The sequence below is a fragment of the Fundulus heteroclitus genome, chromosome 24, assembly GCF_011125445.2.
Source record: "Fundulus heteroclitus isolate FHET01 chromosome 24, MU-UCD_Fhet_4.1, whole genome shotgun sequence".
Lineage (NCBI taxonomy): Eukaryota > Metazoa > Chordata > Actinopteri > Cyprinodontiformes > Fundulidae > Fundulus > Fundulus heteroclitus.
In genome coordinates, this window is record NC_046384.1 from 366765 (window position 1) to 393748 (window position 26984).

Below are 26984 nucleotides of genomic sequence, written 5' to 3' on the forward strand. Positions count from 1 at the left end.
AAAGAGCAAAGGCGACATTTTTAGTGTATTATTGTTGTAGTTTGAGCAGCTAAAGAGAATCTAAAGACCAAAGCAGTCGCCCTGTCCTAAAACAAACGTGGTTTGGGTGTTATGGGCTGTTATGATGAAAAGTTTGTTAAAATAAATAAATCTGTGCTGATATGCGACGTTTAATTGGCATCTAGCCAATCGGGACGCAATGATTTCCTACGTTGAATGTCTGGGGGGCGAGGGGGCGGCCCCCGGGGTTTCCTCACAATGCTGGAACGGGGGACCCGACGAAGAGCGGGACGAGCTTCTTCCACGCAAGATGGCCGCCCTCCAACCAAAGACGGAGGGCAGCCTGAGGCGGCGCCTGCTCAGCGCCAAGATCTACCAGCAGCAGAGCGCCATGCTGGGAATGAACGGTGCAAACAGGCCAGCGTCGCCTTCAGCAGACAGAAAGCCCCCACCGCCTCACCTGCAGTGTAACCCCTGGATCCTCCCGCCGCGACAACACGTTCACCCTTCTCTCCCGCCGGAGGCTTATGGGAAACTCTTCTTCTCCCCTGAAACCTGTGAGAAACCTCAGGTGCAAACCTCGGCCCTCCAGGTGCAGCGGCCCTCTTGCCCCATCCTCGCCCAACGCCGTCGAACTAGTTCCTGCCCCCCGTCTCCAGAGCCCCGCCCCGGCTACGCCTTACCTGTTCCCTCCTCTGTGGGCGTCGTCAACCCGCCAACGGAACCAGAGGTGCCCCCTCAGTACCGCTACCAGCCCACCAAGAGGCGGAAGACCAGATTCTCTTGGTTCAGACGCTGCCAACGGAGGAACTTGCAGCAGGAGGCCTTGGCCACCACCCCCCTCCTACAAAAAGGTACTGCTTTGCGTTTAGAGAATGGTATTTTAACCTTTTTGTTGTTGTACAACGCGTACCGGGTTCTCCAGGATTCAGTGCATTCACTGATGCCATCCTAAGGTCCAGCATTGCCTTTTCAGTCGTTCTCGTCTCCAGTTTGTTCCAGAATGTTTTCAGTTCCTCTGATTTGGCTGATTTTGCTGGCATTGGTTATCAGAAACATGTCTGGATGGTCTGACCCGCCTGCGTCGGTTCATCCTTCTCTTTATGCAGTGAGGAGTCGCCCCGTTTGGTCCCAAACACCACAGCCTGACCAGCTAGCCTTCTCGCCTTGGTCGCAGGCGTCCAAGGTGACCCTACTGGTATCGTTACGGTGCCGGGGACCATTTTTAAAGTCATGTTCTGGGTGTCATCTCAGTCTCGACTGCATATTTACCTGGTATCCTCTCACGACAATGCGCCCCTTTTTTTACGTAACTCCCAACTTTCAAAACTTCCGAATTGCCTTCAAAAGTTTGCAGCATGACTAGATTATCAAGATTACAGTAATGGTCCATAAAATGTCCCTTGTTGGTGTAGTGGGAAGCGGGTCTTTGATACTGCAAAAACGGATCTAAAAATAAGTAAAATGTTCTTAAACTTAATGTATTTATCTTTGTGTTGAGCAGTTAAATAAGATTATCTGCCAATGGAATGAGTATTTTGACCCCTAAAATAAGTAACTTAGACATCCTGCACTAGAAATAAGATGATGAAGATGAATTGTTGCTATTTTAAGTGGTAAATCTTATTCCATTGGCTTTACCCGCTAAAATCAAAGACAAATACACAAATTTTAAGAACATTTCACTTATTTCTAGTTCTGTTTTTGCAGTAGGGGACCTGGGTTTGAGCCCTTGTTGCGTCAGGACAGCATCTGGCACATCTGGTGAGTGTCGACAAGGAGGGATTGAAAGGACTCACCGTGGTCCTGAAAATGGTCCTGCACTGCTTTGAGCTCAGCTTGGTCTTCCCTTCCTCAATCTTGGTTTTGAGTTGGTTTACGTGGTCTTGACTACTTGGTTTCTCTGAACTTTTACCCATAATTTTATACTTCTGTATGAGTTACCTTGGTATTAGTGCTGACTGCCTGATTCAGTTCTGGCTGAACTAATGTGGACTACACATCGTCCTACGGTTGGACCCAAGCTGGCCTAGCTTTGCAGGTAGTTGATCCTGCATCATTCCAGAAGACAATGGGTTCTGGTGATGTTGTTGTTTTTTTATCTCTTAGACTGAACTGGCAATGCTTAGGGGGACCAGAAAGCTCACTGTTTGCTCCGTTTGGCTTCTCCAGGTAAAGTGTCGCCTAATCAGGAACGTTTTGGTCTCAGCTAGAGGCAACATGACAGGATTGTTTTGGCCTTCAATGTGACAAAAGGAAGAAACACTGTGGCTTCAATAAGGAAAAACCAAGAAAGTGCATTTACTCTTTTCCCCCTGCAATCATGTAGAGAGAAGTCTGTTCTATCTGTTAAGGGTACACGTCTGTTCCTACATTTAAGGCTTTCTGAAAATAACTGGATGGTGTAAATTTTGGAGCTCCTAATGAGGTAAATGATGCTGCAAACCTCGGAAATCCAAACTAGGCGCCGGGAACGAGGTGAACTCGAGTAAACAGCATTAACACAGTTGGAGAAGATGAGAAAATGCAAACAGAAACAGCAACAGAAGTCCAGGAATCTAATGTGTTGACTGCCAGGAAAGCGGCTTTGTTTGTAGTAGCTCTGATAAACGTCCTTTAAAGCTTTCCTCTCTGCATGGAAACACTTCCTTTAACTTGTTGGGTTCAGAGTTGCAGCCTCTACATGTCACATTGATTTCAGACGCCCTCTTACTGCTGTGTCTTGTTAAATAAATAGTTTTATCTCATCTTATTGTTGTTGATGGGACGAGCTGCCATGTTGGGATCCAGGAATCGGCCTTAAAACATTTCTCCGACTTTCCAAAGAAAAAAGTCCGACTTTAGCCGCCGTTGATTCGTTTGATTAGAAGCTGGGATTTCCGACTTCTGACTCTAACAGGAACGCATAATTAGATTGACGTGTCACTCTGGGCAAACGCCCATATTTGTAAAATACTGAGTCTTTTAGAAGCAAAGGCCTTCACAGACGCTCCGTTTTGGCAACATGTTGGAAAATAATTAACCCAATCAAAAAAAAAAAGCGGGTTTTCAAAGATTTAAAGTGGATTTGCATATTTTCTCCCTGTAAACTGCAGACCATTTGAGCAACAGAGAGGGATTTCTGCTCTCTGATGGCGAAGAGTTGCTTGTTTTATATTTCTGTGACGGCAGTGCTGATGTAGAAAAAGGAGCACACGACGCATTCAGACACAAGTTGTTTTAAAACCACTTTCTGCACACATTCATAGCCGAGAAGCAGGTTTCATTCCTCCAACAGGTCTGACCTGTAGAACCGAAGGAGAAACGCTCGTCATGTTTAGCCTCATCAGAGCAGATGGAGATTATTTAAACCAGGATAATCTGCCTTTCCTTCTCTTTGGCCCCAGCGGACCTTTTACTTTTTCTACCTCCTTTATTATTGATCATTGCATCATATCTGCTGTCTAGAGGGTCCGCTTGTGGAAGATGTTCACGCCAACCCGAACTAGAAGGATCTGAGTCTTAATGTTTGAGTCAGAATTAGGACGGCGTGCAGCTCCGTTAACGGCCTCTCGCTCGCAGCGTCCGATCAATAATTCATCACAGGTCCAGTCCGCTGTTCTTCTCAGATAACACGCAGGAAGTAAACACAGCGGCTCTCCGTGTTTGCTCCTAATGACCTCCTGCGGGCGTAATCTTCTCCTGGGGTGTATTTGTGTGCCTGGATTAGCAGCAGCAGCTTCATACGCTGAACTGGAGGCTAATTCCTGTTCCAACAGGTGAGCGTATGGCTGCAGCAGCTGCCGCCTGTCAGCTTCGCCCGACACACCTTCAGCCATTTTGTTCGCCAAGTCCAGGTAAATACCTGGGGAATAGTGATTGCACCCTAAACCCGGCAATGGGATTGGTGACTTTTGGTGGTTTTGTGAAATCATCTCCTGGGGGGGTTTTTGGCCCTCTGGTCTTTGCAGAATCGTTTTGATTCAGCCGTGTTGGAGGATTTTGGCGCTTTCAATGTCTGCTAAGATCATGAAACAGCAACTCAACTAGATGCGGGCCTGGACTTTGACTAGGACATCCTGAATCCTGTGATCTGTTGATGTTTTTCAAGTCGTTCTGAGTGTGCTTGAAGTCCTGAGCTGGTGGCCTGACATTCTCCTTCAGGATTTTCTGCTAGGCGCCATTAGTTTTACCCCTGCCCAGCGTGCTTTAGATGTGCCTCTGATCCAAATGATCGCCGGACCTCCTCAGCAGCCACAGAGGCTGAATCAGGTGTATGGCAGCATGGAGACACCTAAAACCTGCAGGACAGCAGTGCTGGTGGACCAGGGAACCACTGATCTGGGTCATGAGGCAAACCATCATGCTACCACCGCCATGTTTGATCTTCGTTATGTGGATGTGTTTCTGAAAAGATTTAACGGGGCTCTAACCCTCTAAAATGTTCCACTTTTGACTCTTCACCCTACACGCTGCAAAAAGAGAACTTAAAGTAAAGTTTTCCTGAAATGAGTGTATTTGTCCTAGATTGGAGCAGGTAAATAATTTTATCTGCCATTGGAATGAGTATTTTTACCCCTAAAATAAGATTATTAGATAAACTGCTCTTGAAATAAGATGATGGAGACGAGTTGTTCCCGTTTTAAGTGCAGAAATCTTATTCCATATGCAGATAAGATTATTTACCCGCTCAAATCAAGGACAAATACTTATTTCAAACATTTTTACTTACATTTTGTTCCCTTTTTGCCGTGCAGAACGTTTCCCTAAAGGTCTGGGGAATCATCAGGAAGTTTATTTAGTTTTTTTTGGTAAATGTAAGATGGGTCTTTATGTTCCTTTAGGCCAGCAGAGGTTCTAGTCTGGGATTTCTCCAGTTTTTGCCCAGTCGTCTCTCTTTCCTGTTGCTGGACGGTGACCTCTGACCTTCATTGAGGCACTGAGGCCTGCAGAGATTTAGCTGTCGTTCTGGGTCTTCTGGGACCTCCTGGAGGAGTCGTTATAAGCTCCTGGAGTAGTTCTGGTGGTCCAGCCTCTCCTGGGAAGGTTCTCCTCCGTTCCAGGTTTTCTCCACGCGTGGACAAAGGTTCTCACTCTGGTTCAGCGCGTCCCAAAGCCTCAGAAACGCATCTGTAACCCTTTCCAGACTGATGGATGTCAACAAATATTCACTTCTCATCTGTTTTCCATTTCCTTAGATTGAAACATGATGTGTTAATTCATGCAGTCAGACAGGTTCCATTTAAGTAAAATTGTGATTCAACAAGATTTAACCTAAAAGCCCAAAAATGTGCTTAATCAGAATTATCTCATGACTCAGCGGTTTTGACGGCTCTTTTCCTAATTCAATTTGCATTTACGTTGGTTATCTTTGTCTGCACGGCTCAGTCCTTGAGAACATAGTCCAGAAACCTTTAGACGGAGAACTGGATGACAACCGTAAATCAGAGGCTGAATTACCTCCTCGTCAAGTTCTCTATGCGGGTAATAATCCAGGTAAACTGTTCATAAATGGTAAATGTGTTAAATTGCTAAATATCCAGATGTAAAGAAGCCAGGGTTTTTGTATGTGTTGGCGTGACCCCCGCCCTTCCTGGCTTTTAGTGGGAGAACGACGACGGTCCCAATTTAAGCCCCTTGGTGCTAAATATAGCCGAGTGAGCTAATGTGTCCTACTTGGTGTCTAATTAATGGAACTAATTACAACAGCGGGACGTGGAGATGAACAGACAGCGACTCCGTCAGCCTTCAGCTCCGTATTTAGCCGCTCCTTCACGGCCCACATAGTCGACACATTTTCCAACTGGAACTGGCCCAGTTTGACTGGTAGGATGAAGGTGAACTCAATTATCCAGGTAAAGGCTGATCACAGCGGCTCCACGGCTGAAGGACAGGTCCTGACCCGTCAGGCAGGACTGACTGGTTCGGTCGGAACAATAACGGAGACGGCGGTGCCTTTAACGTCCACATGCCTTCTTAGGGTCCAGCTTCATCAGCTGTAATCTAAAAGGTCTCTCCAGGGATAAAACGTAACTACCTGTGGTGCCTGTGGTCGCCGTTTCAAGGACAAACTGGACCCCGTGTTGATTATTCATGCCGTCTTCTGGCTCTTAACGCACAACTTTGAGACAGATGGCGTGTGTAACTACAGAAAAGATCAGAATATGGTTGATCTCATAATCAAATAAATAACAGTAACTATAGAGAGACACAGTATAATCTCAAAAAGATGAAAACGGTTAAAAAAACGCTATTTAGTGCTCATGAGACACGCAGGAGGTTATAAACCTGCTAGAAGCCCACAAGACAAAAAATTAATAAATAAAAACACAGAAACTCAAATCTAGGTCAACAAGGCACAAATAAATCTGGCTTAAATTATTCAAATTTGACCAGTTCCCAATAAATATTGTGAGACTGATTGAAAAGGGCATTAAAACAACAGGAGAAATGGGTAAAAGTCTGCAAAAAATATAAAATGTCTGTAAAATCTCTGAGCAGATCTGCAAAGCGACCCATAAAAAGGCATAAAACGAGACATAAAGAGGCATTTTCATTACTCAACCGATGCCAGCTGGGCTCATTATTTCCTGTATCTGGATTTTTTTCCCCCTCTTATTACGGTTTAATAAACCCTGAGGATGAGCCTGGTCCTTCGCTGATGAGCTGCCCCCACAAAGACAAAAACACAAGAACACAGAGAATAAAAGATAAAGCGTCTTACATCAGACCCACACACACACACTTTCCCTTCATCTTCAAAGCAACACAATCCTGCAGCATTCGCAGGTAACCTTCGTCACCTGGTGACACTCATGAAGGGCGCGCACGTGCGCTGGCGTCCTGCCAGCGTGGCAGGTGTGTGCGTGTGAGGAAGTAAGACAGGGAGACTGGGGCGAATAGGAGAGAGAGGAGTGGGAGGAGAGCAGCGTCGCAGCGAGCGGAGCTGCATTACTGCTGCTGCAGCCTCCGGAGTGAGTGAGAGTGTGTGGTGGGTGGGAGGGGGGGCTGCTGTGTGGCGTCGTTATGGTTCTGATCGGAGCGGCCATCAAATCCGTCCTCAGATACCTCACCAGGACCACAGGTGAGTGGCGCAGTATTGATGATGAGTGGATTGGAAACTGGGTCAGAGAGGATCAATACTGATCAGTTCAGGATGTAATCCTGCTCTGTGATTGGCTGTCGGGTTGCATGCATGGTGTCAAACATAGTGGAGGTCAGCAGTTTTACCTGTTTGAATTAATCTGTCCCGTGAAGTACGTGAGTGACGGTGCAGGGAGCTGATTGATGGGCCCCTCATGAAGGACCCGGTGTTTAGTGAAGCGTCGCTGCAGCTGCTCTAGGAGCCAGGAAACCTCGTCAGGGACTCTGGGTCTTCCCAGGGGACCAGGAGCCCACATAGACAGGGGCGTGCACAGACATTTACCAGGGCGGGGGCTCAAGCCCCCAAAAAGGGTAATTATTCATAAATTAAAAAGAAAAGTAGGATGTCTTGAACTTCTATATTTATTATTGTTAATGCAATCAACGCATGTCTAAGAAAATGAGAGACTGCAGTTATCAGATTAAATAAAGTAAAAAAAAAAAAACTCATTTAAGATCTGCTTCTAAATCTGAAAATCTGGGGGGGGGGATAATTTAATATATTTGTCCATTTTTTGTTTTGTTTGCTTTTTTAATTTAATGCAAGAAAGTTGCACAGTTCATGCTCTTTTCTGCTATTCTCATTAACTTTTAAATGATTCTCAAAGATTTCACAACGTAGCCTAAATGTACATGTAATGTACACCCATATGTCTGGAGACGTGTCCAGGTGGAGTCCCATCTCTCACCTTTGGGCGTTTGTCAAGCTTTAGGCTCAATCTGAGCACCGTTACAGATTCAGGACTTTAGCCAAAGCAGAAGTGTGTCGGCGGCCGCCATGATCAGTGCCGTCCAAATAGTGCAGTCAGTAAGATAGGAGGTAGGAAAGGAAGCCTGGATGTTTCCCTCTTGTGGCTAGTTTAGCCTAGGAACCCAGCGACGTCCCTTACTGGCACTAAGGAGCTATAAGGAATCCCACAATCCTTTGCCTGACATGACATATAAGCACAGCCCCCTACATGGAAATCAACGAAAATGTCTGGAGAGAAGAGCGAGCGCTTTGTAGTTCATGTTCAAAAGGCTGTAGGCCTGAATTTGACTCTCATCGTCCATGTTTCCATCACGCAACGATGTCGGAGTTAAAGACAGTAGTAGTATGAGTAGTAACAGTAGTAGTATGAGTAGTAACCGTAGTAGCAGGAGTAGTAACAGTAGTAGTATGAGTAGTAACAGTAGTAGTATGAGTAGTAACCGTAGTAGTAGGAGTAGTAACAGTAGTAGTAGGAGTAGTAACAGTAGTAGTAGTAGTAGTAGTATGAGTAGTAACAGTAGTAGTAGGAGTAGTAACAGTAGTAGTAGTATGAGTAGTAACAGTAATAGTAGTAGGAGTAGTAACAGTAGTAGGAGTAGTATGAGTAGTAACAGTAGTAGTAGTATGAGTAGTAACAGTAGTAGTAGTAGGAGTAGTAACAGTAGTAGGAGTAGTAGGAGTAGTAACAGTAGTAGTATGAGTAGTAACAGTAGTAGTAGTACCAGCAGCAGCAGGAGTAGGAGTACTAGTAGTTGTAGTAGTAGTACCAGCAGCAGCAGGAGTAGGAGTACTAGTAGTTGTAGTACTAGTACCAGCAGCAGCAGGAGTAGGAGTACTAGTAGTTGTAGTACTAGTACCAGCAGCAGTAGTAGTAGTAGTAGGAGCTTGTGTTTTCTACAGATCAGGTCATGGCAGAATCTCACAAGAACTCATTAAATGCCCGTCAGATACCAAAATCCTTCTGTTGGAATGTTTTATTTGTTATATATTTTTAAATATTGATGAGTAAAGAAAAAGGGTTCTTTTCTAATCTAGGGCAAAGTGGTGCCACTAGGGGTCCATTGTTGCACTGCCTGCTCCTGAGATTACACATTGATCACAGAAACTTTTCAGGAAACACATGGAAACCTTGAAAACTTTGCAAAGGCCCAAGGCCACAGGAACCTGCTGATGGTTCTCAGATTCTCCTGCTTTTGTCTTTTAACCCATCATACCTCCTTTATGTTCCCATATTTGGCTCTGGCGACAAATATTTACAGCTTTTGAGGATCTACAGCACTGGTTGCCCAATGTGGGACTGAGACTTTATTATTGGTCATTAATCACCTAGTGGAGGTTCTCCAGATGGTCTCAAAACACCAAATCTAAGTTTTATAATGGGGACCAGTCGTGTGGCTCTGCCATAACTGTTACAAGGTCTTGGGTTTGTTGAATTATTAACAATATTTGTATATTTAAAACAGTAATAGTTATATTGCTGCTGTAACAGACATGCATCACATTGTTTAGTTCTTGAACAACATTTTTACGTCTTTGCACCTGAACTCATTAAATGAGCTCCCTAAAAAAAAAAAAAAAACTTTGGGACTCCACGAACCTGATCTATAATTGGTAACATCACTTTATTGTCCCACAGTGAATTCTACAAATGTTTGGCTAATCCTCTTAAAGTTTCCTGGAAAAGGCTTCAGAACTTGTGGTCTTATATTTTGGGGATCTCTGTAACTTCTGAAACATTCCTGGAAACGTTGAGTTTCTTTGTGGAGTTGTTTAGGGCGCTCTGACAAGTGTCCTTCCTCGTCTATGGCCCCTAGGATCTAGTCAATTCTTCCTGGACCTTCGCTAAGAACAGCTGAAAACAGTCCATAACGGCAGTGCTTCTCCTCGGTGAACATCCGGGTCATCTCAGACGGGGTCATTGCTGACAGTAGAGGCTGAAACAAGCGCTGACGAGGATCAGAACCTTAACTGGAATAAAATCGTATTAGATTACTGCTCGCTTTACATTGGATTGATTTTTACACGTTTTTCTCTCATAAACTCATAAATTCTGCTGAGGTTACCTCAGACCAGCGGCATGTCTGCAAACTGTGCCAGATATGACAAGCTAACCAACATTGAACTCTCAAACGGAGCAGAACCTATAGGTGACGCGAGTTTTAGGGTGAAGCTGGGGAGTTTACATGGACACCTTCGGTCTGCGTTGTGATTTGTCTCTACGGTGGTGATGGAGGATGTGGTTGTTCAGCAGCTCCTGGTAAAGGGACAAGTCCTCGGTTTCAAAAACACAAATCTGTCCATCCAGGCTTCCCTGGTTCTCCTTGTGACCCGCTGTTTTTGTTCTGGCGCACCCCAAAGTAGAACTAATCCACGTTATAAATTGAGTTAAATTGTAACTGGATATAGAATGGATTAATTTGATTATTCTTCCTTAGTCTGGCTGGATTGGGTTTAATTATGCTGCCCATAAAACCAGAGCTATCAGGACCCAAAATGGTGGAGGGCCTGTTAAAGCAGCTGGTAATCCTGGGGAAATCCAAGTGGTTATTTACTTTTATGCATCAGTATTCTGGCTCTGACTTGCAGCGAACCGAAAGCTAAAGGCCACACGTTTCCACACATCTGTCCACTCAATCGTCCTGCGAGTCAAACTGCTTTTCCTTCAGATTAAAAGCCCCAGAACCCGAGGTCACCTTGAGGAGTGCTGAGAGCCGCAGCTTCCCCTCTCGCCGTGTGGGGGGGAAACCTGCAGAAACGAGGCGAAACGCACGGAGGGGCCTTCATCCTGGCTAATTCCCTCTTCCTCTCCGTCTTTGTCTTTTGTCTCTGCAGCGGGGGACGGGGACGGTAAGTGGTCCGTTCACTACAGTACCCAGAAGCCTCGGCAGGGCCTGCGCTTCATCCCCGGGAAACGGCGGTCTGGCAGCGCCGATGACCTGCGAGGTAAGGTGACTGACTGGCCGCTGGTACAAGTTTGGTTTGGCTGAGGTTTCAACCTCTGCTGGCCTTCTGTGTGGACAAGACATCATGAAGGCGTTTTTTTACCGATAATATATTAAGAACCAGATGCTCCATGTGAGGAGATGACGTCTTGCAGGTTGGACGAGGGACGGCTCCAGAGTTTTCTTCCATCCTGAAGGGAAACGATTCAAGAAAGAAAAAGAGTTAAAAAAAAAAAGTGCAGCTTTCATTTAAAAATGAAACAAGCTGTGTCTTCGCCACAGGCAGCACAACACTGTTTAATCCCCGGAGTTTAAGAGCCTTTTATGTCTGAATGACTCACGTTATAGAGCAGAGGGATTTATAGATGGGTAGCAGCATGAAAAGGTGCTGCATAGGAGAGAAAAGAGGCTGAAAAGCTGTAAAAAATAAAGCGCCGGCAGCACAGCTGATCAGGACCTTTTTTAAAAAAGACTGAAAGAAATCCGTCTGCTTGGCTGGAAAGTGGTAAGAAAGGAAATCTGGAGCGGTGCAGGAAAAGAAACATTTTATGATGGATCTCTGGGGGATGGGGGGGAAGCTATTGGTCAAGGTTTCATGAGGAAGTTTAAATGAACGGTTAATTGATCTGCAGACATAGGAGATTGGACTGCAGAGGGCTGCAGCAATGCAGTCCTGCAGCTGCTCCAGCGCTGCTCCCCCCCCCCCGTCTGTGGACGACACTGATTTACTAACCCACTGATCGCCTCTTGATTCCCCCAGCTTCCTCTTCTGTCTCCACAGCGTGCAACGGCCTGACTCAGCATGACACCTTTAAGCCCCGCCCGCCGAGTCCCACCTTTGCTCAGTACTCCGGCTTCGACCAATCCGAGGGCAGCACCCGCAGAGGGTGGCGGGGCAGAGGCAGGAAGATGGTGAGCGGTGCTGGTGATGATGTGAGGTTGTGTTCCTGCTGGAGACTCATGAATATTGACGATGCTGAGCCGACTGCGGGGGGAAAAAAAGACCCTAATGAGTCATGAAGTGGTGACTAGCCCTGCAGGGCTTATTTTATAGGAAACACAACCAGCAACACAATTAATTATTAATTATTCAAACACAGGCCCTCTTCTGCAGCTAATTGGGCTTTTAATTAGGGCTCTTCCAGGTCAATTAGTGGCTCCTATTGGCAGATATGTGATTTAAATTTTACATTAAACTTTTTTTCAACCTGGTTCTTTGACATATTTCACGTTAAAGGCTGCGAAGCTCTGATTTCAATCATTCCCTTTGGCTGCCCTCCTTTACCCCGCAGCTATGCAGATGTTTGGCCTCTACCGCCCCCTGCTGGTCAAACACTCACACTGTTCCTGCACCATTGTGCTGCATCCAGGAATCTCTAATTTTATTTTTATTTTTTTATCCTCTTTCTCACACTTTTGTCCGTCCCGCTCGCCTGTCCTCCTCTCAGAGGTCCAGAGTCCGGGACTTTCTCTCTCAGACTTGCTTTTCAGTTTGTTTCAAGTTTTCACTTTGGAGGAGAAAGGTAATTAGGAACCAAACCTCTTAGCTGAGATAGATAAAACTATACCCGTAGCTCCCCTGTAGTCCACGCTTGAGCAGCAAGCCCAAATAAAAGGAACAAACCAGTTTCTGGTCACGCCGAGCTCCAAAATAAACCCTTTATTTTGTTCGTCAGTCTTCAGCGTCTTCGGATGAAGATGAGAAGTTCTTCCTCGCCCACCCGCGCCCCATGACTCCGCTGGTCCTGAATCCCATCAGCCTCACGTCCGGCTGGGATGAGCTGGGATCGGCCAGCGAACAGAGCGCCTACGTGGAGACGGAGCCCGGCCAGCGGCTTCCTACGCCGGAGGAGAAGATGAGGCGGCAGGCGGAGGCAGTCGCAGCCGATATAGTTCCCATCAACGTCACAGGTACAGCTGCTCAGCTCAAAGGCACTCTATCTAAATCGTAGCCTCATAAAGCAATACCGTGAACCTGACTTAGATGGTCCAGATGCTCCCTGGCAACCGTGGGGCGAAAGGCAGGCAGGGTCTTCCCTCCCTTGGCCACAGGGAGACCCCACACTGCAAAAACGGAACCAAAATAAGTAACATTTTCCTAATATTTGTGTATTTTTCCCTTGATTTAAGCAGGTAAATAAGACTATTTGCCAATGGAATAAGATTTTTTGCTCTACAAATAGGAACAATTAATCTTTATCTTATTTCAGGTGCAAGGTATCCAATTATCTTATTTTAGGGGTAAATTTACTCATTCCATCGGCAAATAGTCTTATTTAGCTGCTCAAACCAAGGTAAAATACACTCATTTCAAGAAAATTTTACTTTTAGTTCTTTTTTGCAGTGCAGCTGGGATTCAAACCAAGAACCTTCTAGCTGCAAGGCAACAGCAACACCACATAGTCTCTGAACGTAACGGCTTGTTTTTATTTACTGAACCGAATCATTTGTTTCTTGAATTACTCAAACTTTATGGAGCAGAGGGGTTGTCACTTAAACTAAGCAGAGATTATGTGACAATTCGCATTGAAAATGAAGGTTTCAGCGCTTTATTCTTTGCTTTCTTAACAAACTACCAAACCCGAACCAATAATTGTTGATACCTAAATAAAACACAAAACAAGTAGTCTATACCTTGAAGACAAAGAGTTGTCCTTCCTGTATCTAAAACAAAATCGCAAAACTTAAAGAAGTAGTTGGATTTATTCAGCGTAACAAATCATTTTGATTTGCAGAACGCAATAAAACAATCTAAACCTGCATTGTAAAAAGGGAACTAAAAATAAGTAAACTTTTCTTGAAATTAATGTATTTGTCCTTGGTTTGAGCAGGTAAATAAGATTATTTGCCAATGGAATGAGTATTTTCACCCCTAAAATTAGATAATTAGATATAATGCAATGGAAATAGGATTAATTGTTCCTATTTTAAGTGCGGAAATCTTATTCCATTGGCAGATTATTTAAACTCTCAGCTCAAATCAAGGACAAATACACTAATTTCAAGAAGAGCCTACTTACTTTCGGCTCTCTTTTTGCAGTGTGATCAAAGATGGAGGGAGAATTGACTTGAAGATGGACACATGGTGACCAGCTTCCTTGTTTAAAACAATTAAGTATTTTTTTTTAAATAAAGATCCAAAAAGCCTTTGGTTTCTGAAATGATCCTCAATCTGTTCACTTCTATTTAATCTAGGGGGGCCGGTGTGACTGAACAGCCGTTTAAGTCTCAGTCTCAGTCACAGTTCAGTGTGCTGACGAAATGCTGAATAAGCAGCTTTTTCTTTAGGTTTCTGGGTTTCTCTCAACTATGAACTCCAGTTTCTTATGTGCCAGACTGGCTCCTGATTTTCCTCCATGTTCTCAGGGGTCTGAGCTTCGTCTCTTTTAATACACCAGCAACATTCACTGTGCCCTGACCTTACACCAGAAACATGGCTTCCTCTCTCAAGCCTTCCTTAAACTGGTGGATTCTCTTATATTTTACACTGAAATTAGCACAATTTGACGTGGACTCGTACAGTTTTGTCTACAATTTAACAAAGTTTAAAACCCCGAGCCTTAAGTCTGTGTTTAATGTCTCATTTTGTGTTTATTTGCTTTAAGGCGAGAGTTTTGACCGACAGGCCAGTTTTCGGAGAACGCTCTCCAACGCGGACTCGCTGAGTCGAAGACCTCACAAGCTGAGCCGCCGTAAGACCGTTTCCGCCATATCAGACGACGTCATCCCCAAGCGTTCGGTTTCAGCCGGTCTTCCCGGTCAGTACGCCACAGTGGGTCGCCCTTCCTCCGCCTCCTGCTCCCCGTCGCCTCGGCACAAGAGCAGAGACGTGGATTGGGAGGAGAGCGAATTAAGCAGGAAGGAGGGCCAGGGTACCTCCAGGAGAATCAGAGCTCCAAGGGGAGAGGGCCTGTCCAGCCTCATGGCTTCTCTCACCTCCTCACCAAATGTCTCCTCCAGCATCCACAGTATGCCCACCGCCTCCTCCCTGAGCTCTGATGTCGGCTGGAACAGCCCCGACTGCAGCGCGCTCAGTGCCTCTTCATCTTACAGCCAGGTCAGTTCAGGAAACGCGTAAATCACACCGAGTCAACTAAGGATCGAGCTTAAGATTGTGTGTTTGTTTTCCTCTTCAGGATCAGCAAGGTTTCCCAAGCGACCTTCAGCCGCTGTTGCCCTATGACCCCAATGCCAGAGTCATACCCCAGTCCCCTTCCTCCTCCTCGTCTTGTTTGCCTGCTTCCCCTGTCAACTCCTGCATCTCTGACGCGCCCAGTCAGCTGCAGTCAGAGTGGTCTTATCCCAGCGATGGGCCTTTAAACGAGGACTCTTCTCACTACCTCTCCTCCTTGTCCATAGCTGACGCTGTGTCCCAGTTTAGTTACCAGACTCTGGAGGAGCAGACTCAGCAAAATGCCCAGAACCTCTCTGATGGAGACTCCTGCAGTGGAGAGAGCTGGAACTACAGGCCTCTTTCTCCTTGCTCCAGCATCCACAGTGGAACCGCCCAGGACCCAAGATGTGTCTCTGAAGAAGGCTGGAGCTGTGACCCTCTTCTTTCATCAGGTCGATCCACCCCTTTCTGCGCTGACAACACCTCTCTTTGCTCAGAGAAGATACCCTCATCGCCCCCGGCGAACCGGGAGAAAAGGAAGTCCGGCACTTCAGCCTTCTACTCCCGCACCGTCACGCGTAGCATCTCCCTACGCAAGTCCAAGCGTCCACCTCCGCCACCGCTGCGCTGTGACTCTTTAAGGCGCCGGCCGAGTCGCAGCAAACCCCCTCGTTCCTCAACAACCCCGCGTCCTGAGCGGAGCCTTCGCGTGGATGGCGGTGCATGCCCCGCACCCATGTCATCTCCTCAGACCTTCCCTGACCCCTGGGTGCCCCGGAGCAACGCAAACAGACGTCAAGGTGATCTGAACTGTGGAACAGTCACAAGCTTTGAGCCTTTAGGTCCAGACTCCAAGAACGAAACTACTACTGACTCTGACCCTTCCGGCACCAACCAGATGAGCCCCAAGCACTGCTACATGGTTAACCCTGGATCCCCGGGCTCCAATGACAAACAACTTAAACTTGCTCTCAACCATCCACCAGACTCCCCAGCTGCAGGGCTTCAGTGCCTTGCCTCTCCATCCAGTGGTTACTCCAGCCAGTCTAACACCCCCAGTCCTGGTACCCCCATCTCCTCACCCCTCAATCCTTCCTCCCCTCTTACAGCAAGCCCTGGGGCATTTTCCCTTCCTCCGACTTCCCCTTTCTTTACCTCATGCTCTCCAACCTTTCCCCATTCCCCCTCAGCCTCTTCCCTGCCCAGGACCAGGTCTCGGGGCAAAGAGAGGACAAAGCCACCAGTGCCACAGAGGAAGTCATCACTTCTCTCGTCCTCATTCTCCTCCACCTCCTCTCTCTCCTCTTACACCTCGTCTGATTCCTTAGCAAGACCTCCGCTTCTACCCAGGCCACCTCCTCCTCCTCCGCTTCCACAATCCACTACCCCCACCCACACATTCTCTGTCCCAGTGTCTCATCTTCCTCCACCACCACCACCTCCTCCACTTTCATGGTCCAGTGCTTCAGTTCCTGACTTCGGCCTTCATGCTCCTTGCCTTCCACCTCCTCCTCCTCTTCCACAACCCAGTCCTGCAGGCACTCAGTTCTGTCCACCTTCTCCTCCTCTACAGCAGGCTGCTCCTCCAATCCCCGGGTTTTTCCTCCCTGCCCCTCCAGCCATCACTTCCAACCCTTCACCTCTTCTGCAGTCTTCCTCTTTTCCTCATCCCCTTACCACTACTTCCATGCCTGGGTTTTGCCTCCATGTTCCTCTACCACCACCTCCTCCTCCTCCTCCTCCACTTCCAAGGGATCTCTCAGCTTCACCCCTACCCCCTCCTCCGCCTCTACCTGTCTCCACCCGACCTCCTCCTCCTCTTCCCAGTGATCTCCCAACTTTATCTCTACCCCCTCCACCACCTCTCCCTGTCTCCACCCGACCTCCTCCTCCTCCCTACTCCTATGCTGTCAGGCAGACCTCGTATTGTGCTCTGGCCTCCACAGTACTATCCAGCTTTGATCCTCCGCCAACCTTCCCACCACCTCTCCCATCACTCAAATTATCTGACATGCCTGACTTACCTCCTCCACCACCTCCACCTCCTCCACCTCCTCTCCCTGCTCTCCCAGAATCATCCTCTTTTATTCTCCCAACGACTCCAGGCATATCACTGAGGCCCTATTCTCTACTGATCACTGCCCAAGCATTGCAGCATGTCAAGCTTCGCTCAGTCAAGAACCAGGGAGTACTGCAAGACAAACAAGACCCCGCTGACATCCAACTTCACACCGAAGTTAGCGCATCAATAACTAACAGCAACCAAAGGGAAGAGACTCTGCTGGACTGTGATGTATTGAATGAGGTGTTTCTTGACAGCCTGGCTAACATTGATACAAGGATGTCGGTACCAGGAGCAAAACACACTGTCTGTAATGTTGCCAGCAATGAGGCAAGTCCTTTAATAGCTAACAGCAGTACCCAAGTCAGTACTGAAGTGAAACAGCCAGAACCTCATTGCAAAGACCCAAGAACAAGTGAGAGTGGCAATGTCATTACAGAGTCAGGTGAAGCTAAACTTCAAAGACTGCAAAACAGCTTGGCTAACCAGAAAGACCATGGCATTAAACGTAACAAAGAAGTGACGCAAAACACACAGTCCAATGGGCAGAGTAAAGACTTTGACATGGATCCCCCTCTGGCAAATGTCAACGTCTCCAGTCCTGAGAGCCCATGGGTAAAAATGTGTCCAGATGATGACGAGACATATCAAATTAACATTAGTAGCCCGGTTCTCCCATTGGAACAGCATTCTTCAGAAGACAACTTTGCACAGCATATGGAGAGATTGAGAGAAAACGAGACCAAGATAAATGAATATGATAGAAATGAACAAAATAAATCTGATTCAATGATTCAGACTGATGTGAGAAGGAATAAAAGAGATGTTCAGTTAAGTAGCCCAAGGAAGCTCTGCTCCCCAGAGAAACCTGTTCCACCTAAGAAGCCTGATCTTGGCATACTGGGTCTCACAAGCTCCCCAAAGGCCAGAGGGGGACCAGGACGGCCAAAGAGCCCTAGGGAAATCACAGAATCTCCCCCTATGCTTAACACTTCAGATTCCTTTAACACACAGTTGTTTACATGTTCAACTAGCAACATGCCACCGCCAAAGCACTTGATAAACGGCTCTGACCAAACAGAAACACCCGGATGCTCCAACTCACCTGCCAGTTCCCCTCAACGACAGAAGCTTCAGTTTTTACACAAGAAGCCTGATCTTTTGTTGACCACTCCCAAAGTGGCAGAATGTGTTTTTGCATCCGAAAACACCGGATCTATAGCGACTGCAGCGACCAGCGATCGTTTTGAAACCCAGACCCCAATGGAAACCAGAAATACCTTAGAAACTATGGGCAACTCGAGGTCTGGTAATATTTTCAACAATGCCTGCAAGTCTCAGCTGATCAGTATCTATGACACCAATTGCTCTTCGGGGTTAATGGGGATGGGTCCCTCAGGAATCCATGAAATAACTCCTACCTGGACAGAAGGAATCCAAACTGGGGTTCCTGGTCCCTGTTTTGGTCTGATCATTGGGAATAAGCAACAGGATGATGAGATAACCAATCATAGGAGGATTATGAAGTCTTCGCTTGCTGAAGAGGAAGAAGATGACGAGCAGGACAGAGAGGAAGACAAGGGGAGGAAGAAAACAGTCATGATGGTGATGACTTCTTCCAACAAAAAGGGGAAATTAAGGAGGAAGAGGAGGAAGAGGCGTCTGGGCAGACAGTTGTTGATGATGTCACCAAAAACAGAGCCCGCTCCCTCATTATCATCATCATCATCATCATCATCATCCTCATCCTCTTCTTCATCATCATCTTCATCATCAGAAGATGAAAAAGATGTGACAAAGGAAAACAGCGTCAGGCGGATGAAAATCAAAGAGTCCAATCAAGAGACAAGCGACTCTGAAAGCTCCTACACTCTGATTGGTCAGAGCAGGTTTTCACTCAGCAGCTTGCTATCAACAGAGAGCCTGCGGGGGGAGCTGTCACTGCCAGACCTCCTGATAAAGGAACCAGATGAAGAGGAGGAGGAACCAGGAAAGGAAGGGCACCGGCAGACGGGTGATGAGGTCAAGGAGACGAGCGGATCTTCAGATGGTGAGTTGTGGACATTGTGGTCACGGTTAAGAACCCCACGGAAGTTCCCCCATCATACCTCAGTTTGTCATGTAACAGTGGAGTGGTTATTTCTAGATGGAGGTGATGTACTTATAGGATTATGATGTTTTGAGTAGATGTAAGGTATGTTCTGATGGTTTAATGTGACAGCGGGTGTTCTAGATCTGTCACTAGACGGATATGGCAGATTTTATATTCATGAGAAAAATAATACAAATACTGCATCATCTTTTTCTTTTGTAGAGAAGTGAATTTTACATTTGAACCCAATAAATGGCTTCTCTGAAGTGAGCCAGGGCTTCACATCTACTGTTTTTTTTACCAAGTAAAGACTTATAACCACAGAATAAACCCCTCTTTTACTTTTAATAAACCGAGAACCTTTAAAATAGCTGAAAATGTGAAACCTTGTTCCCAAGTCTAACTTCCAACTTCGAAGACCATCAAGCCCGACACTGGGCATATGTGCTTGGTTTAATTCTGCATCAAGACTGAAACTGAGCCAAAGAGACCCTAAAGCACTAGAGGAGCAACCATACAGTGAAAGTACATACTTAGAAGTGACTATAAAATCAGTCTACATCATGGGTCCCCAAATTGGGGGTCGGGAGCCCCCACAGGGTCGCAAAGTGCCTCTTGGGGGGTTGCAAGATGATTTGATGCTCATGTGCCAAAAAGTTTTAGTATTTCCTGCACTATATTTGAAAAAGTTCTTGTTAAAATATGACTTTGTTATAATTTTATAACTGCCCCCCCCCCTTAAAAAAACGGGGTTACCAGTCTCTGGCGCAGTTATTTTGGGGGTCGTAGGCTGAACAGTTTAGAAAGCCTTGGTCTTCTGGCTCCCCTTAAACATTAGCCCTGCCCTTTAATAATAAGAATAGTCCAACTACTTTAGTCCTCATGTTTTCTAGGTCCATGAACCGGTTGGTAAACAGCCAGTGGTTACGGTCCATAATCGTGAATCTGCTTGTCCTACTTGATCTTGAACCCATGGCCTGGTCAGAATCTTATGCATAGGGAGTCTTAAGGATCCGTGTTGCACCTGGTAGAGAAAATGACATGCAAGTCACCTGGTGATCAAGTTGACCTGGTAACTGTGCAGCTGCCCTCATTGTTCAGATAAACTGTAAAATCTGTCATTTCGGTGCTAAATAGAAGGTTAGAATAGCTGCTTTTGTAGTTTCTACGGTTCTTCTGTAGCGGTAAACCCTTTGAGACTACCTCTTTATTAAGTCTATTTTAGACGTGATAAGAATAAGGCCTAAAGAAAAGGGAAATAATAACCAGCTAGAGTGTTTTTCCCCCCAGACGATGTGTTTGTCAACGTTTCGGCGGATCAGATGTTGGTCTCTGGCCGGCCCCGAACCACAGAGGATCTGTTCACCATCATCCACAGGTAGACTTTAACCCACACTGTCTGTCTCCTAACAAGCACCAAGGCACATCTCCTCATATCTGCTTGGTCCCTTCCTCTGCCTCTGGAGCAGTGCAGTCTGGGAAGGCACAGCCTGAACACGTTGGTAACCAGGTCGCAGGTAAACCTCCTAACGGGGCAGTGAATGTCTAGATGGCGCCGTTCTGACTCCTGGTTCCTGTAGCCTAGCACGGTGACGTGAAGGTAGCCCTGCTTAAGCCCTTGTTGCCTAAACATGTCGCTTACATAATGTAAATATACCCTTCTTCCTTCGAGGTCCATTTGCCTCCAGTCTTGTTCCCTTGCCTCCTTTCCCTGTCACCTGTGGCTTGAACTTGAGCCCTTATCCTCCAGCTGGGATCCTGCATTCAGACATTTCTCAGGCGTGTCCGTTTCAATCCGTCCGGCTGAGCGACCGTAAAGCCGGGCGAAACTCCCCAATTTGGCGTCGATTGGGTCCAATTTGGGGCGGTGAGAGTAAAGATTCTGCCTGTGATCTGCTAAATGCAGTCCGGTTGAATTCACCCGAATCAAACCTGGTGGAAACAAAAACCCGAAACTAAATAAAAAATGTCGGACACGCCTTCTCAAACGGACCAAACCCAAGTATCTAACTGTTCCTTTCTGTCTGACTTTCTTAGATCAAAGCGAAAGATGCTTGGACGAAGAGACTTGGGAGAAGAGACGCAGTGTGTCCCCTCCTCCTCCTCATCCTCCTCATCCACCTCTTCCCCCCCGGAGACGCCCACTGATGCCCCGTCCTGCCTGACCCGAGCAGCAGGCTGCAGGAATCCCCGGTCGGCCAGAAGCGAGAGCTTCAAGGCTCTCCTGCTGAGGAAGGGCAGCCGAGTCACGTCATCCTCCAGAATCTCGGCGGTGGAGCGTCTTTGTGTCGGTCAGCTTCCGCCTCCTGTCGCTGACCGCCAGAAGACGTCTCCTGATCGGCTCACAGCTGGGAGCTCCTCCCCTGCAGCGGGCAAGCCCAGCCCCCTGCTGACCGTGAACCTCCCTCCTCTGTCTCCCTGCACGCTCTCCGTGACCTTCGGTTGGAGGCGCCGGGATCCGAAGTACAGCCAGCTCCTTCTCACGCCCTCCTCTTCCTCACCCTTCCTGCTCCTCTCCTCCTCCCACCTGCGGCACCGGTCCCTCGCTCCTCCCTGCTCCAGCAGCCGGCGGTTCGCCGCCCGCTGCCGCCTCTTTGCCGCCCCCATGACGGCCATCTTGGAGGCGGAGGACGAGGAGGAAGCTGGGGAGGTTTTCCTTCAGTCCAATCTGGTGCCGGCTTCTTAACGGAGACGTTTCCAGAAAAACTCTCTGAAATGTGCCGATCTGCCACAGAAATCTGGACCCGACTGAATTTCTCCAGAACCCAAGCTCATTGTGCGCTTTTATTTTGTTGCCCTCGTTTAGGTTGTTGACTGTTTTTGCACTTTACTGTTAATGTTTTTGTAACCAAACTCTGGAGGATATTGTAACTTTAACTGAAAACTGACTGGTGTCCCTCTCATAAAGTATTTGTTTTCCTTGAAATTATGTAATTATTATCAAAGTAGGACTAATAACCGAGTTAGAAACGAAAGCTTTCCATTAAAGTCGTGTCTAGCTGCATATAACGAGTGTCCACCGTTGTCTAGGGCGCCAGGTGCAGAAGCTTTAAAGCAAACACGACTATTTACCGTTTCTCTCTATTTTTTTTTTCTTCTGACCTTCCAGTCCAGGTTTTAGTTTTGCTGCCTCTTCCAGAGCGGGATTGAGCCACATATTTTGATATGTGGCTCAATCAGGAATACGCTGAAAGCAACACATTGCATGCTTTCTACAAATCTGGCAACATTTCTCTCCCACATTTTAAGTTTTACGTTTTTGTGTAGATTTTATAGCTAATTAACTATGATTACCCATTGCTTCTTCTACTGCTGTATGAGTTATGCGTTAACAGACTGGTGCTGGGGGTCGCCATAGCAACGTGGTTCTCACATTATCCAATGGGAGGACAGGAAGGTGATGCATGTTGCCGCCTTCCGGCATTTCCCCTGAATTTTCCCAGTTTACAGTAAATAAACCTCAAAGCTGCTCGGTGTCAACAGAAATGGTTCATATTTAATTAACCTGGAGGCGGTTAAATCAGAGCGAATCTATCACGTCGTTAAAGCCAAATGTTTTAATGTTAGCATTTAAGGGGGGTAAGAAACTCACTATTAAGCTTTTATTTAAGACTTGAAGACATAAAAAAACATATTTACTATTAGTGTTTTACTCTTTTTATACATTGTCATATTTCTAAAAGTTAAGAGTGTATCAAATGAAACATTTATGCCGTCAGTCCGTTAAGATTAGCACAAAAAAGAGGTATTTTTAAGCGAGATACTGTAATTAAAGTGTTTCTGTGTTGTTTTTCTGTTGTAATTATGTTTTATTTGGACTTTTTACAATTTTAGACATTTCTAAGCTTGCTTTCCTGCATAATCTTCTGCTTGAAGAAGACTGGAATCAGCCAGGTCTTGTTTTCCGTTCTGTATATAACCCCGTTTCACTTCACTTTCTTATCTTGTTTCCATGTTTTTACCTCATTTCTTTTTTGTAACATCCTGAAAAGTGACGGTTTCTGAGCTGGAAGACAAACAGGCCTGGACACTCGTTTGTGTCCTGGGTGCGACGGTAAGCTGTGGATCAGATGTAGTAATGTAAAGGAAAGAGGAAGCACTGTGAGACAAAGCCTGAAGTAACAGGAGATGGGAGCTGAATGTGTTTAGATGGAGGACAGAGACAGCAAAGAAAGGAAGACTTTATATGTAAGGCCACATATTACTGAAAAAGGAAAACTGAAGCAATAAAGAAAAAACTCTGAAGACTATTTGTCTCTTATTTCCTCACAAATCTGTCTTGTTCTGATTCTGCTTCCTGGTCTCGGTTCTGCATGTCTCAAAGTAATCATTTTAGTCGTCTTGTCTTTATCTCGTCCAGTTAAATCCCATCGGCAGCGATCTAAGGTCGGCTTTAGTTTCTTCAGGCGTCATTGCTGCCAACGATGGGTCTCCCCCCAGGAGGTCCGATCCGGGCGATATTTGGTGCCCACCTCCAGACCGGGTCGTCCAGAACAGCAGAAGTTGTGACAGCGTGGGAGGAGAGGTTGAAATCAGACCCTCCTTCTGTGGCTTCTTATTCATTTCTCTGCATCTCTCATTATCATGTAGCTTTTACATATTCTAAAGGAGTAACGCGTCTTTTTTAAGTGTTTTGCATCCGTTTCTTTCACCTGTTCTGTGAGTCTGTGAGTTCTGTGGGTCGTTGACGGGCTTCTGGCAGAACCTGCAGAGATGAATCGATGCTCTGAATCAACTGGGAAGCCTTCAGGACGCAGGACTCTGCAGGCCTGGTGAAAGGATGCGCTTCCTCTCGCCGCTCACTTGGTGGCGATCTTGAGCCCTTTCTGCTCTGCAGAGACTTCTGGCTGGTTTATGCAAATCCAGCATCAGGGAAAATGTTCGTTTTCTTTGTGTTTTCGGCCTGTTTTACAGAAGCTAAATCTCCCGAGGAGGTCCTGCGTCCCGGTGATGGAAGCTGACTTTATCTTCAGGCTGTTTAACTTGAGAGCAGAGCTAATCTAACGGGTAGAAGCCCAACTATCCAACATCTTAGAAAGTGAAACCAGAGCAGTCCTCTGACCTCCTGACGAGGCTGAGGAAGTGTTTGGAGGCTGCTGGGGGTTCTTGGACGTAGTCCAGCGGTTCGTTCTGACAGGCTGAAGGGTCTGGAGATGGTCTGAAGCGTGCTGAATGAGGTTTCCTCTTCAGATTGTTTGACTTCAGCAGGGAAGGTTTTGTGGATTTTCTTCTATTTCAACTCCAGGTTTCTCTGATTGTTTCCAGAGAATGAAAGATCTCTGGAAGATGCGAACGTTTAAGAAGAAGAACCAGGAGGAGCTGGAGGTTTAGCCAACATCTTGATCCTTAAAGCCGGTCCCTGGAAGAGGTTTAACAGAGTTTCCTTTTATTGCATTGTGTTAGAAATAAAGGAAGAGTTTCTTTTTTTTTCAGAGCGGCAACAGAAACTTTGGGGTTTGGCTTTCTGCTGCTGACCTTCAGAGATGGACGCCTCTGCAGCGATGATGACGACGACGATGGGCGCCAGAACCCAAAAATACAAAGGGAACACTTGCCGTTGTGCACTGAAGCTTTTTGCTTCATCTGTCCTTCAGTTTTTAGCAGAAAACCTTGGAGTTTGAAGCAGTTCTTTAAACGGACGAGGATCTGAAGGTGGAGCCATGGAGAGGAACGTCTCTGTTCAGATGACGCGGTTCTGTTTGCGTCTTCCAGCCGGACTGAGAGTCGGAGCATCTTGGAGTCTTGTGCTCCACAGATGGTTGGATGCTGCCTGAGACGGACAGACAGACCTGCCTGCAGTAATACTTCGACCCTCATCTCTGGATCTGAGATATGGATCAAGCAGAACCTTGATAGAAACAGATCCAGATTCAGATTCCTCTCTTTGGAGGTTCTCTCGGCACACAGAGACCCAGAACTTTCTAAATATAAAGCTTGACCCTGCAAGGTCTGGAGTCCCCCAAGAGGAGCAGTGCAGGGCTGCCTTTGGACCTGGTACCTCGGTTTTTAAAGGACTAAAGAGACTGAGAGATGGATCAAACCTTTTAACGTGTCATTTTTACCGCCTCCAACCCTCAGCCTGAATCTTTTTACGGTCCAGAACATCTGAGCTGCTTCCTGCCGCGGCAGGAAGCGTCCTGAAGGCTGCATGTTTCCACCCGGCCGTCTGGGGAACAAGCAGCGTCTGTTCCTCTCGCCGCCGCCGGCCGTCTGCCAGGACCTGAGGGGGGTCAGGTTCAGCAGACAGACCGCTCTCTGTGTCGGCGTTGGGAAGACGCAGCGCTGCCGTCGGTCCTGGAGGCGAAGGCAAACAGGAAGCGTTATTTGTCGCATCGCGTCTGGCCCCGCGGCCTCGGCTCCGGCCCGACACAGGAGACGGTATTGATCCGCTTTTAAACGCAGGGGGCCTGTGCGGCTCGTGACTGCGGGGACTCTGGGGCTCCCTGGGTGGACGTTGGGTTCTGAGGTCCTGGTTCTGCCGGGAACAGAGCAGAGAACCAGCGTGGAGCCACTCATCCGCAGCTGCAGACGGGTTTATTGGGCTGGACACTGGAGTGCTGATTTTGCCGAAAAACTGAAGTCACTGGCCGCCATCTTGCTACTCCCTACTCTCGCAGAATCCCATAGGATTTGGTTGCAACAACAAGCAGTTCTCTAGCTGAGTGAAAACGTTTCATAGGTAATTCTACAGTCAGTGGATGTACTAACACTATCAACTACTAGGAAATTATGTGCTGAAATATTTTACATGTTATTCATATTAAATATATATATATATATATATATATATATATATATATATATATATATATATATATATATATATATATATATATATATAATATATACAAGTACGTGTATATGTATATATGTATATATAAGTATACACATATGTAAATATATGTTTTTGTATATTGTTATTTATGTATTTATAAATGTTAAACATATATATTTAAATGAATAAAATGCAAAATATTTCAGCACATGACTTTCTCAGTACTTGATAGTTTTAGAACATAACATAAAAGTATATGGCATTTGACATTTTAAAAGTCTTAAGCCCCCCCTGAACATGAGAAAATCCTCGTTATTCGATGCTGTAGCGCACATATTCCCTAGTTACTGGGGGGAAATAGGGAGTACCAATATGGCGGCTGGTGGCTTCAAAGCGACTCGTTCTAACAGACGGTGATTAGCACTCCAGTGTATAATATAGCTCAGTCATGTCCGGGCGTCTCTGGAAACTAAGGCCCTGTGAGCACGTAGTGTACCACGGCCTCTGGTGACCTTTGACCCCGGCTCTGACTGATCGGGCTTCGTGCGCGTCGCTGTGAACGCTCAGAGCTTCGCTAATGTCTGAAACTTGAGCCAAAATCATCACGGCCTTTTGTTTTTGCTTCATCCTTAGCTCCTCCCTGAAGTCCAGGACGTTCTGACCGGGGCGGTTCTGGCCCGGTCCTGCAGCGCTCCGAACCAGAACCTGCGAGCCCGCCGGCTTCCTGTCTGAATCGACTTTGAGGAAATCTCCTGTGAGCGTGTCTGTGCGTTCCTCCTGTCCCCATGGGAACATTTTGTTGATGTTTGCGGAGCGGCGGCTGGCAGAACGGAACGAGTCCCGAGTCCAGACAGCCACACGGAGTTTTGGTCGTCAAGGAGCATTTTAAGCGACTGAATCAAGAGAACTTTGAGGTTTTCGGAGGGTTCCTTCACCAAAAAGGCGGTGAGAACATCTCTGGTGTCATGCAGAACCTCCTTGCAGCCACTTACCAGCTCTACCCTGAGCTGCAACTAGCAGCGAAGGGAAGGTTGCCTTGTTTTATCTGATAGCTGCCTCCACGGTGCGTTAAATTCTCTTTTCATAATCACTGGCAAATGTAAATATCTCTGATGCTCTTAAAAGC

At 46.6% G+C, this 26984-nt stretch overlaps 2 protein-coding genes across 3 annotated transcripts; both read left to right on the forward strand.

The window, feature by feature from the left end:
• On the forward strand, positions 1-16478 carry nhsl1a (NHS-like 1a; the record flags this gene model as incomplete). Its single annotated transcript, XM_021311352.2, has 7 exons — positions 1-854; positions 10706-10816; positions 11597-11727; positions 12264-12338; positions 12492-12726; positions 14421-14872; positions 14952-16478. Coding segments are annotated over exons 1-7 (3186 nt in total), but the record flags the coding sequence as incomplete, so codon positions are not given.
• Positions 16479-16524: 46 nt separating this feature from the next.
• Positions 16525-23333, forward strand: LOC118557731 (Nance-Horan syndrome protein-like). 2 transcript variants are annotated; one of them, XM_036127977.1, is made up of 4 exons: positions 16541-19041; positions 20374-20461; positions 20553-20600; positions 21121-23333. In XM_036127977.1, the coding sequence occupies exons 1-3, from the start codon at positions 16617-16619 to the stop codon at positions 20575-20577; spliced, it is 2538 nt and encodes an 845-aa protein (XP_035983870.1). In that variant the 5' UTR covers positions 16541-16616; the 3' UTR covers positions 20578-20600; positions 21121-23333. The 2 variants fall into 2 exon arrangements, with proteins under 2 accessions (XP_035983869.1, XP_035983870.1); XM_036127976.1 differs by lacking the exon at positions 20553-20600 and having other exon boundaries at positions 16525-19041.
• Positions 23334-26984: the final 3651 nt, after the last annotated feature.

Excerpts from the sequence above, each read along its gene's own strand:
- LOC118557731 (XM_036127976.1), top strand. The coding sequence starts at position 16,617 with ATGCCTGGGTTTTGCCTCCATGTTCCTCTACCACCACCTCCTCCTCCT. Across the intron at positions 19,042-20,373 it reads GACGAGCGGATCTTCAGATG|ACGATGTGTTTGTCAACGTT; the intron begins GTGAGTTGTGGA and ends TTTTCCCCCCAG. Across the intron at positions 20,462-21,120 it reads CTGTTCACCATCATCCACAG|ATCAAAGCGAAAGATGCTTG; the intron begins GTAGACTTTAAC and ends TGACTTTCTTAG.